Source organism: Mobula birostris, chromosome 5 (assembly GCF_030028105.1).
Source record: "Mobula birostris isolate sMobBir1 chromosome 5, sMobBir1.hap1, whole genome shotgun sequence".
NCBI classification, from domain to species: domain Eukaryota; kingdom Metazoa; phylum Chordata; class Chondrichthyes; order Myliobatiformes; family Myliobatidae; genus Mobula; species Mobula birostris.
Window position 1 is genome coordinate 12,255,703 of NC_092374.1, and position 12,677 is coordinate 12,268,379.

General features: G+C 44.4%; 1 protein-coding gene across 3 annotated transcripts in view; it reads right to left on the reverse strand.

Annotated features, from left to right (window-relative positions):
* Window positions 1-948: 948 nt before the first annotated feature.
* The window catches only part of LOC140197548 (probable ATP-dependent RNA helicase DDX60), a 171,740-nt gene continuing 160,011 nt past the window's right edge, over window positions 949-12,677 (reverse strand). For all 3 annotated transcript variants that reach the window (XM_072257624.1, XM_072257623.1, XM_072257622.1), the window contains one exon: window positions 949-2,601. In XM_072257624.1, coding sequence (XP_072113725.1) covers window positions 2,496-2,601 — 106 coding nt within the window. In that variant the 3' untranslated portion in view covers window positions 949-2,495. The remainder of the gene's footprint in view (window positions 2,602-12,677) is intronic.

Sequence of the window (12,677 nt, forward strand, 5' to 3'; positions counted from 1 at the left end):
CTCTGTGTGTACGTAGATGTACTATGAGACCGTAAGTGTATGTTGATGTAATAATGAACTGTGGGTGTACATTGATGTAATATGGGAATGTGAGAGAACGTTGAATTGACATGGGACCATGGGTGTGACATAGATGTACTATGTTTCCATGGCTGTGACATTGGTATGATCCAGGATGAAAAGCATAATACAGAAACTTTGCTGTGATATCAGTCTTATACAGGACTCGACGCTGGTATACACTAAAGCCACCAGTACGTTGTCACACTAGAATATATGCTGTGGATTCCATGTTATTGGCAAGCAACTTGAAGAGGCAGCAGAGTGTCATAGTTACATACACAGAATGCTGGAGGAGCTCAGCCTGTCAGGCAGCACCATGGAGGAAAATAAACCGTCATAATTCTCGGCACCTTGATTCCCCAAAACAACATTAACTGTCTGACCTGACCTGCCGTGGTCCTCCAGTATCTTGTGTGTGATGGCCACGATTTCCAGCATCTTCATAGTCACTTGTGTTTATGAGGGTCACAGTTAGTACAGAATCATTTTAGGATCATACAATCAGTATGCAGTGTACAACTCAGAGATTCTTCTTCTCCAGATAGTCACAAAACAAAGAAAATACATGGAAGTCAGTTCAAAGAGAAACAGCAAACCCACCCATCCTGCAAAACTAAAGGTCAACATGATCATTAACCCCCCCCATCCTCTGTTCCCCTCCACGTATGGAACACAGCAAGAACCTCAGCCCCCAAATCCCCCTCCCATGCACAAGAAAACTAACAAAAATGAAATAAGGACATTGAGCCCCAATTCGCTCCGTACAAACAGAAAACCACGAGAACGAATGGGCAAAAACACAGAATTTAAAAACCATAAGACTGAAAAAGTCCATAGGCCTGTCATGTACCTGTGATGGCTCTGTAAGTAAGTTTTTATTGCACCTTCTGCATACATGGACTCGTACACACGTCTATAAACTTGATTTTGACTTCATTCAAAAGAATTTTAAAAGATTAATGTTATTTCACACATGTACGTACATCAAAACATAGAGCGAAATGTGTCGTTTTAGTCAAATCCAAATTGCAATCATTGTAGTGGCCAGCCCTCCAGTGTTGCCACATTCCCAGCGCCAATGTAGCATGTCTGCAACTTAACCCTAAGCCGTACACATGGGAGAAACGTGTGAGAAAACCAGAGAGCCCGGAAGAAAGTCCTATGGTCATAGGGTACAGGCGGCACAGAATTGAACTCCGAATGCTGATCGATGATCGCTGACGCAGTAATAGCATTATGCTAACTGCTGTCCTTTGTGCCGCCGACTGGATAGATGGGCTCGAGAAGTTGGCCTACTGGGCTGAATGGTTTCTTCCTGAAGGTGTAGGTGAATTAATACAACTTTATTCCAATATATTGATAATAAATATCCCCCAAGACAGAAGCAATCATAGAACTTCAAACAGTAGAGCACAGGAGAAGACTCTACGGCCCACAAAGTGCCAAATCAATTAAATTAGTAGTCAAATGGCCAACTAAACAGACAGTGGACTAATAATGGCCATTATCCTTCCAGTTTTCTCTCATTCATGTGTCTATCTGAATGTCTCTTGAAAGCCTCTCATGTATCTGCCTCTACTACCAAGCCAGACAGCACATTCCAGGTCCCACCACCATCTAAGTGAAAAACTTGGCCCTTATATCCCCTTTGAAATCACCCCCTTCATTTTAAACTCATGTCTTCTGCTATCAGACACTTAAACCCTGGGAAAAATATGACATCTGTCTGTCTATCTATCAATGTGTAATTTTTGCAACATATTATTATCTGTTTGGCATTGAAGGGAAGAGGCAGTTAGGATTCAAAGTACACTTAATGTCAAAGAGTGTATAAATTATACAACCCTGAGATTTGTTTGCTTACAGACAGCTGCAAAGCAAGAAACTCGAAAGAACTTAATTAAAAAAATATTAACACCCAATGTGCAAAGGAAGATAAATTATACACAAATCATGTAAACAATAGAAGCAAGCTACAGCATTCCAAACCAAATTGAGTCCATAGACCCGAGTTCCCGGAACAGCTAAGGATTTTAGCAATGGACTGCTCACTCAAGTTGAGTATGGGGTTCTGCTGAGGAGTTTTCTATTGCTGTGTCCTCAGGCGGCTGGAGAGGTCAATCCAGGTTCCACATATTCTGGTGCAGTGTGGGCAAGAGTAAGTGGTGGCTGTGTTCGGTGATTGGGTCTTTTGGTTGTTCAGTCTCTCGAGATCGCTCTCACGTAGCGCAGATCCCTCTTCAACAGATTTCCTCCGGGTGTATCTACTGAGGTCAATGAGTTTGGATGTAGTGTTGGATTTCTTCAGGCTGATTTTGATGTCTTTGAAATGTTTCCTTTTCCCACCAGACAGGATCTTATCATAGCTCAGAAATGTCCCCATGCCTTCCTATACCACATTCAATGATGACAGTGTTGGAATCTTCAGTGCATTAGCTGTAAACTTTGAAAAGCTTAGCATGGTAATCCTCGTTGAGCTGCTGAAAAGCTAATACAACAGGGTCGTCATCCCTGTCGCACATATCCGCTAGAGACGTGCTGTAAAAACAAAAGCCATTGTTGGAGATTAATGATTGAATCACTTAGTACTGCTGACATGGAAGGAAGCATTGGAGTCCACTGAGTCTACAGCAGTTCTGAGAGCAATATTCTTACGGACAAAGAGCTTCACAGTGCAAGTACAGAAAACACACTCAGTCCTTCCTCTACCTATTAAAGCAGCTACTGAGTGCATGTTCATGGTCTCCTGCTGCTGTAGCCCATTCACTTCAAGATTCAATGCGCTGTGCACTCACAGATGCTCTTCTGCACACCACTGTTGTAAAGCGTGGCCATAAGACCACAAGATATAGGAGCAGAAGTAGGCCATTTGGCCCATCAGGTCTGCTCCGTCACTCAATCATGGGCTGATCCAATTCTTCCACTCATCCCCACTCCCCTGCTTTCACCCCATACCTTTTGATGCCCTGGCTAATCAAGAACCTATCTATCTCTGCCTTAAATAGACCCAATGACTTGGCCTCCACAGCCGCTCATGGCAACAAATTGCACAGATTTACCACCTTCTGATTAAACTAATTTCTCTGAAAAGACGTCCTTCAATCCTGAAGTCATGCCCTCTTGTCCTAGACTCCCCTACCATGGGAAATAACTTTGCCATATCTAATCTGTTCAGGCCTTTTAACATTCGGAATATTTCTATGAGATTCCGCCCCCCCATTCTCCTAAACTCCAGGGAATACAACCCAAGAGCTGCCAGGCGTTCCTTACACAGAAACCCTTTCATTCCTGGAATTATTCTTGTGAATCTTCTCTGAACTCTCTCCAATGTCAGTATATCCTTTCTAAAATAAGGAGCCCCAAACTGCACACAATACTCCAAGTGTGGTCTCACGAGTGCCTTATAGAGCCTCAACATCACATACCTGCTCTTATATTCTATACCTCTAGAAATTAATGCCAACATTGCATTCTCCTTCTTCACAACTGACTCAACCTGGAGGCTAACCTTTAGAGCATCTTGCACAAGGACTCCTGAGTCCCTTTGCATCTCTGCATTTTGAATTCTCTCCCCATCTAAATAATAGTCTGCCTGTTTATTTCTTCCACCAAAGTGCATGACCATACACTTTCCAACATTGTATTTCATTTGCCACTTCTTTGCCCATTCCCCTAAACTATCTAAGTCTCTCTGCAGGCTCTCTGTTTTCTCAACACTACCCGCTCCTCCTCCTATCTTTGTATCATCGGTAAATTTAGACACAAATCCATTAATACCATAGTCCAAGTCATTGACATACATCGTAAAAAGCAGCAGTCCCAACATCGACCCCTGTGGAACTACACTAGTAATCGGCAGCCAGCCGGAATGGGATCCCTTTATTCCCACCCTCTGTTTTCTGCCGATCAGCCAATGCTCCACCCATGCTAGTAACTTCCCTGTAATTCCATTGGTTCTTATCTTGCTAAGCAGCCTCATGTGTGGCACCTTGTCAAAGGCCTTCTGAAAATCCAAGTACATCACATCTACTACTTCTCCTTTGTCTACCCTGCTTGTAATTTCCTCAAAGAATTGCAGTAGGTTAGTCAGGCAGGATTTTCCTTTCAGGAAACCAGGCTGGTTGTGGCCTATCTTGTCATGTGCCTCCAGGTAATCCGTAATCTCATCCTAACCAATCGACTCCAACAACTTCCCAACCACTGATATCAGGCTAACAGGTCTATAGTTTCCTTTCTGCTGCCTCCCACCCTTCTTAAATAGCGGAGTAACATTTGCAATTTTCCAGTCATCTGGTGCAATGCCAGAACCTATCGATTCTTGAAAGATCATCGGTAATGGCACTGCAATCTCTCCAGCTACTTCCATCAGAACCCAAAGGTGTATTCCATCAGGTCCAGGAGATTTATCCACCCTCAGACCATTAAGCTTCCTGAGCACCTTCTCAGTCGTAATTTTCACTTCATCTACTTCACTTCCCCGACACGCTTGAATGTCCAGTATACTGCAGACGTCTTCCACTGTGAAGCCTGATGCAAATTATGCATTCAATTCCTCTGTCATCTCTACATCTCTCATTACAATATCTCTAGCATCATTTTGTATCGGTTCTATATCTACCCTCGGCTCTCTTTGACCCCTTATGTACTAAAAAAGTTTTTAGTATCTTCTTGATATTAGTCGCCAGCTTCCTCTCATAATTCATCTTTTCCTCCCAAATGACCCTCTTAGTTTCTTTCTGCAAGTTTTTAAAAGCTCCCCAATCCTCTGTCTTCCCACTAGCTCTGGCTTCTTTGTATGCTCTCTCTTCTGCATTATTTGAATTACGGTCGCCTTCCTGTCAGCTTGAACAGATCTAGCCATTCTCTTCTGACTTTTCTTATTAACAAGGCATTTTTGCTCACAGAACTGGATTTTTTTTATTTATCTCACCATTCTCTGAGAACTCTAGAGACTGTTCTGCATGAAAATCCCAGGAACATAGCACTGTCTGAGATACTCAAACCATCCTGTCTGGCACCAAAGTACATTTATTATCAAAGTATATATACTCCATACAACTTTGAGATTTGTCTTCTTACAGGCAGCCACAAAACAAAGAAACCCAATAGAACCCATTAAAAAGGCCGTCAAACACCCAATGTGCAAAAACAAATCATGCAAACGATAAAAGTAAGCAAATAACATTCAGAACTGATTACCCAACAATCATTCTGCAGTCAAAGTCACTTAGATAACATTTTTTTCCCCATTCTGATGCTTGGTCTGAACAACAGCTGAACCTCTTCACCATGCCTGCATGCTTTTATTCATTGAGTTGCTGCCACATGATTGGTAGATTCCATATTTGCATCAACAAGCAGGTGTACCTAATAAAGTGGCCACTGAGTGTAGAAGGAGGCATTGCACTCCAATGAGTCTACATCAGTCTCAGGGCAATACAAGTATGGAGAAATAGAGATCGACAGAACAGGAAAGGGAAATACATTTTGTGTTGATTTATTAACTTGTTTTTCCACACAACTTCTGACAGAATGAATTTTATTCCCTTATCTCACATTTTTGGGTAGTGAGTTATGAATTCTTTAAGGCCGAATTGCTGTACTTGAACAACTGTAACTCAGGGATTGCCCATACTCCATGTGACTGAACCAAAGTTTCCTAAAGATTAGCTTTAGTTGTCATGTGCACATTGAAAGTTACAGTGAGATGATTCATTTGAATCAACGACCAACGCAGTCTGAGATGTGCGTGAGGGCAGTCCGCAAGTGTTGTCATGCTTCCAGCGCCAACATAGCATGCCCATAACTCACAAACCTTAAAGAGTATGTCTTTGGAATGTGGAGGGCGGGGGTACTGGAGCTCCTGGAGTAAACTCGCACAATCAGAGGTACAATGTACAGACTCCTTACAGACAGCAGTAGGAATCGAACCCCAAGCACTGACTGCTAATGCTGTAATAAAGGTCAAAGTAAATCTATTATCAAAGTACATATATGTCACCATACAAAACCCCAATTTCATTTTCTTGTGGGCATACTCAATAAATCCAATCATCATAATAGAATCAATGAAAGACTGCACCAATAGGGCATTCAACCAATGTGCAAACAACAACAAACTGTGCAAATACAAAAAGAAAGAAAAAGAAATAATGAAAAGTAAGTAAATAAATAAATAAACAATAAACATTGAGAACATGAGATGAAGAGTCCTTGAAAGTGAGTCTGGAGTCTGTGGGAACATTTCAGTGATGGGGCAAGTGAAGTTATCCCCTCTGGTTCAAGTGCCTGCTGGCTGAGGGGTAATAATTGTTCCTGAACCTGGTGGTGCAGGCCCAGAAGCTCCTGTATCTCCTTCCTGATGGTAGCAGTAAGAAGAGAGCATGACTTGGGAGGTGAGGGTGCCTGATGATGGATGCAGCTTTCCTGCAACAATGCTCTGTGTAGGCGTGCTCAGTGACGGGGAGGGCTTTACCTGTGACAGACTGGGTGTATCCACTACTTTTTGCTGCACTTTCTGTTCAAGCACATTGGTGTTTCCACACCAGCTTACACTAACCACTACACTACTGTACTGGCCCAAGATAAAATCCCAACTCGTATATTAAATGCTTTGACCTATGAAAGCAAGCATGTCATATGCCTTCTTCATTACCCTATCAACCTGTGTAGCCACTTTCAGGGAACAATGGACTTGGACCCTTCGGTCTCTCTGTTCATTAATGTTCCTTGGTGCCTGACTAATTTATTTTACAGTATACGTCCTAACCCTATTTTATTACCTGGAACACAGGAGAAGAGAAACAACAGGAATTCTGCAGATGCTGCAAATTCAAGCAACATACATCAAAGTTGCTGGTGAACGCAGCAGGCCAGGCAGTATCTCTAGGGAGAGGTATAGTCGACGTTTCAGGCCGAGACCCTTCATCAGGACTAACTGAAGGAAGAGTTAGTAAGAGATTTGAAAGTGGGAGGGGGAGGGGGAGATCCAAAATGATAGGAGAAGACAGGAGGGGGAGGGATGAAGCCAAGAGCTGGACGAGTGATAGGCAAAGGGGATACTAGAGGATCATGGGAGAAAGACAAGGCGGGGAGAACCCAAAGGATGGGCAAGGGGTAGAGTCAGAGGGACAGAGGGAAAAAAAGGAGAGAGAGAGAGAAAGAATGTGTGTATAAAAATAAATAACGGGTGGGGTATGAGGGGGAGGTGGGGCATTAGCAGACGTTAGAGAAGTCAATGTTCATGCCATCAGGTTGGAGGCTACCTGGACGGAATACAAGGTGTTGTTCCTCCAACCTGAGTGCGGCTTCATCTTTACAGTAGAGGAGGCCATGGATAGACATGTCAGAATGGGAATGGGATGTGGAATTAAAATGTGTGGCCACTGGGAGATCCTGCTTTCTCTGGCGGACAGAGCGTAGGTGTTCAGCAAAGCAGTCTCCCGGTCTGCGTCGGGTCTCGCCAATATATAGAAGGCCACATCGGGAGCACCGGACGCAGTATATCACCCCAGCCGACTCACAGGTGAAGTGTCGCCTCACCTGGAAGGCCTGTCTGGGGCCCTGAATGGTGGTAAGGGAGGAAGTGTAAGGGCATGTGTAGCACTTATTCCACTTACAAGGATAAGTGCCAGGAGGGAAATCAGTGGGGAGGAATGGGGGTGACGAATGGACAAGGGAGTCGCGTAGGGAGCGATCCCTGCGGAAAGTGGGGGGGGGGAGGGAAAGATGTACTTAGTGGCTGGATCCCGTTGGAGGTGGCGGAAGTTACGGAGAATAATATGTTGGACCCGGAGGCTGGTGGGGTGGTAGGCGAGGACCAGGGAAACCCTATCCCTAGTGGGGTGGCGGGAGGATGGAGTGAGAGCAGATGTGCGTGAAATGGGGGAGATGCGTTTGAGAGCAGGGTTGATGGTGGAGGAAGGGAAGCCCCTTTCTTTAAAAAAGGAGGACATCTCCCTTGTCCTGGAATGAAAAGCCTCATCCTGAGGGCCATCCGTTATTTATTTTTATACACACATTCTTTCTCTCTCTCTCTCCTTTTTCTCCCTCTGTCCCTCTGACTATACCCCTTGCCCATCCTCTGGGTTTTCCCCCCGCCTTGTCTTTCTTGCCAGACCTCCTGTCCCATGATTCTCTCATATTCCCTTTGCCTATCACCTGTCCAGCTCTTGGCTCCATCCCTCCCCCTTCTGTCTTCTCCTATCATTTTGGATCTCCCCTCCCCCTCCCACTTTCAAATCTCTTACTAACTTTTCCTTCAGTTAGTCCTGACGAAGGGTCTCGGCCTGAAACGTCGACTGTACCTCTTCCAAGAGATGCTGCCTGGCCTGCTGCGTTACAGGAGAAGAGAGATGTGATGGAGGTATACAAAATTTTGAGATAAGGTGAACGCAAGCAGGCTTTTTCCACTGAGAGGATATAATTGGATAGTGAGAAGGGGTGATTGGACTAATGGAATTGCTGTTCTAGAAGCTAAGTATTCAATGGGCCGACTGGCCTCCTGGGTCATGGGTTGAGGTATAGATTGACGATAATCCTAACTCAATAGATAGAACAGATTACTCTCACCATTCCTGTTCATACACCTGCTCAAAAAATCTGCACCTTCCCAATTTCCTATTTGGACAATAAGACATAGGAGCAGAATAATACTCTTTGCCCCATCGAGTCTGCTCTATCATTCAATCAAGGCTGATTAATTCTTCCTCTCAACCCCATTCTTCTGCCTTCTCCCCATAACTTTGACGCCCTTAATAATCAAGAACCTATCAACTTCCATTTTAAATATACCCAATGTCTTGGCTTTCACAGCCGTCTCTGCCATCTGTGGCTGCGTCCTCTGAATAGATTAACATGGGGTGGCATAGTAGAGTAGCAGTTAGCACGACTCTTTACAGTACCATTGACCATCGAGAAAAGGCAAGAATGGGCCACTTTGACCAGTGACCATTCAGCGTTTGGGATTGATTAGAAAGAGCAAACTAAAGGAAGACAGGGGCGATCGCAATGTCTGTCATCTGAGTGGACAGAGTCAGAGTGGTGACCTTAAGGCTTTAGATCTTCGATGCTTCAGCAAAGGGAGGCTTCTCTCAGAGAAAGCAAATGAAAGAAAAGCTCAAGATTTTTCCTTCTCTTCTCAGAATCAGGTTTATTATCACTAGCATGTGTCGTGAAATTTGTTAACTTAGCAACAGCAGTTCAATGCAATACATAATATAGAAGAAAAATAAATAAATTACAGTATATGTATATTGGAGATTAAAAATCGTGCAACAGAATATATATTGAAAAAGTGAGGTACTGTAGTGCTCATGGGTTCAAAGTCCATTTAGAGATCGGATGGTAGAGGGAAAGAAGCTGTTCCTGGATCGCTGAGTGTGTGCCTTTAGGCTTCTGTACCTCCTACCTCATGGTAACAATGAGAAAAGGGCATGCCTTGGGTGCTGGGAGTCTTTAATAATGGATTCTGCCTTCCTGTGACACCACTCCTTGAAAATGTCCTGTTACTTTGTAGGCTAGTACTGAAGATAGAGCTGACTAAACTTAAAGCCCTCTACAGCTTCTTTCGGTCCTGTGCAGTAGACGCCCATACCAGACAGTGATGTAGCCTGTCAGAATGCTCTCCACGCTACATCTATAGAAGTTTTTGAGTATTCTTATTGACATACCAAATCTCTTCAAACTCCTAATGAAGTATAGTCATTGTCTTGCATTCTTTATAATTGCATTGATATGTTGGGACCAGGTTAGGTCCTCAGAGATCTTGACACCCAGGAACTTGAAACTGCTCACTCTTTCCATTTCTAATCCCTCAACGAGGATTATTATGTGTCCTTCATCTTACCCTTCCTGAAGTACACAATCAGCTCTTTGGTCTTACTGATGTTAAGTGCCAGGTTGCTGCTGTGACACCACTCCAATAGTTGGTATATCTCACTCCTGTACGCCCTCTTGTCTCCATCTGAGACTTTACCAACAATGGTTTTATCATCAGCAAATTTATAGATGGTATTTGAGCTATGCCCAGCCACAAAGACATTGGTATAGAGAGAGTAGAACAGTGGGATAAGCACACACCTCTGAGGTGCACCAGTGCTGATCATCAGCGAGAAGGAGATATTATCACCAATCCGCACAGATTGTGGTCTTGCAGTTAGGATCGAGGATCCACTTGTGGAGGGAGGTACAGATGCCTAGGTTCTGTAACTTATCAATCAGAATTGAGGGAATGATGGTGTTAAATGCTGAGCTATAGTTGAAGAACAGCATCCCGACAGAGGTGTTTATGTTGTCCAGGTGGTCTAAAACTGTGTGAAGAGCCATTGAGATTTCATCTGCCATTGACCTATTGTGGCGGTAGGCAAATTGCAGTGGGTCCAGGTCCTTACTGAGGCATCAGTTCAGTCTAGTCATGACCAACCTCTCAAAGCATTTCATCTCTGTAGATGTGAGTGCTAGTGGGCAATATTCAGTAAGTCATCTCACACTATTCTTCTTAGGCACTGGTATAATTGTTGCCTTTTTGAAGCAAATGGGACCTTCCACCCATAGCAGTAAGAGATTGAAAATGTCCTTGAATACACCCGCCAGTTGGTTTGCACAAGTTTTCAGAGCCTTACCAGGTACTCTGTTAGGGCCTTCTGTCTTGCGAGGGTTCACCCTCCATAAAGACAGCCTAACACTGGCCTCCAAGACAGAGATCACAGGGTCACCAGGTGCAGCAGGGATCTTCACAGCTGTAGTTATATCCTCCCTTTCAAAGCGGGCACAGAAGGCTTTGAGTTCATCTGGTAGTGAAGCATCGTTGTCATTCATGTTCTTGGGTTTCGCTATGTAGGAAGTCTTGCAAACCCTGCCAGAGTTGTCGTACATCTGATGACACCTCCAACCTTGTTCGAAATTATCTCTTTGCCCTTGAAATAGCCCCCTGCAAGTCATATTTGGTTTTCTGGTACAGACCTGAGCCGCCAGCCTTGAATGCCACAGATCTAGCCTTCAGCAGACAATGTACCTCCTGGTTCATCCACGGCGTTTGCTTTGGGAATGTACAGCAAGTCTTTGTAGGCACACACTCATTCACACAGGTTTTATGAAATCTTATATCTGATCAGCTAGGGAAGTAGAGATGTCCAGCAGGACAGTTGAATGCTCCTCTTGCGGGATTTGGGAAGGCAGGAAGACCTCCAGTGTCCCTGACAATTACAACTGCGAGAAGTGCATCCAGCTGCAGCTTCTAACAAACTGTGTTATGGAGTTGGAGCTGGAACTGGATGAACTCCAGATCATTCAGGAGGCTGAAGGGGTGATAGATAGGACATATAGAGAGATAGTTACACCCAAGGTGCAGGACACAGAAACCTGTGTGACTGTCAGGAAAGGGAAAGGGGTTAAGGAGCCAGTGCAGAGTACCCCTGTGGCCATTCCCTTCAACAACAGGTACATAATTTTGGATACTGTTGGGAGGGATGACCCAACAGAGGAAATCAGTGGTTGGGTCTATGGCACTGAGTCTGCCTCTGTGACTCAGAAGGGAAGGGGAGAGGAGAGGTACCCTGTGGTGATAAAGGATTTGTTAGATAGGGGAATGGACAGGAGGTTCTGTGGGCGAGAACGAGATTTCTGGAGGATATGTTACCTCCCTGGGTGCTAGGATCCGGAATATCTCAGATTGCTTTCATAAGTCGAGGGATAGAGTTTAAGAGTCGCGATGTAATGATGCAGCTCTATAAAACTCTGGTTAGGCCACACTTGGAGTACTATGTCCAGTTCTGGTCGCCTCACTACAGGAAGGATCTGGAAGCATTGGAAAGGGTACAGAGGAGATTTACCAGGATGCTGCCTGGTTTAGAGAGTATGCAATATGATCAGAGATTAAGGGAGCTAGGGCTTTACTCTTTGGAGAGAAGCAGGATGAGAGGAGACATGATAGAGGTGTACAAGATAATAAAAGGAATAGATAGAGTGGATAGTCAGCACCTCTTCCCCAGGGCACCACTGCTCAATACAAGAGGACATGGCTTTAAGGTAAGGGGTGGGAAGTTCAAGGGGGATATTAGAGGAAGGTTTTTTACTCAGAGAGTGGTTGGTGTGTAGAATGCACTGCCTGAGTCAGTGGTGGAGGCAGATACACTAGTGAAGTTTAAGAGACTACTGGACAGGTATATGGAGGAATTTAAGTTGGGGGCTTATATGGGAGGCAGGGTTTGAGGGTCGGCACAACATTATGGGCCGAAGGGCCTGTACTGTGCTGTACTATTCTATGTTATGTTCTATGAGTCCTCAGCATTCTTAAGTGGGAGGGTGAACAGCCAGAAGTCGTTGGCCACGTAGGTACTAATGACATGGTTAGGACAAGTGACAAGGTTCTGAATAGGGAGTTCAGGGAGTTTGGTGCTAGGTTAAAGGGCAGGACCTCCAGGGTTGTGATCTTTGGACTGCTACCCATACCATGTGTTAGTGAGAACTAGGAAGATTATACAGTTCAATACATGGCTAAGGAGATGGTGAAGGAGGGAGGGCATGAGATTTTTGGATCATTGGGCTCTCTTCCAGGGAATGGGAGACCTGTACTGAAGGGACAGTTTGCACCTGAAATGGAGGAGGACCAGTAC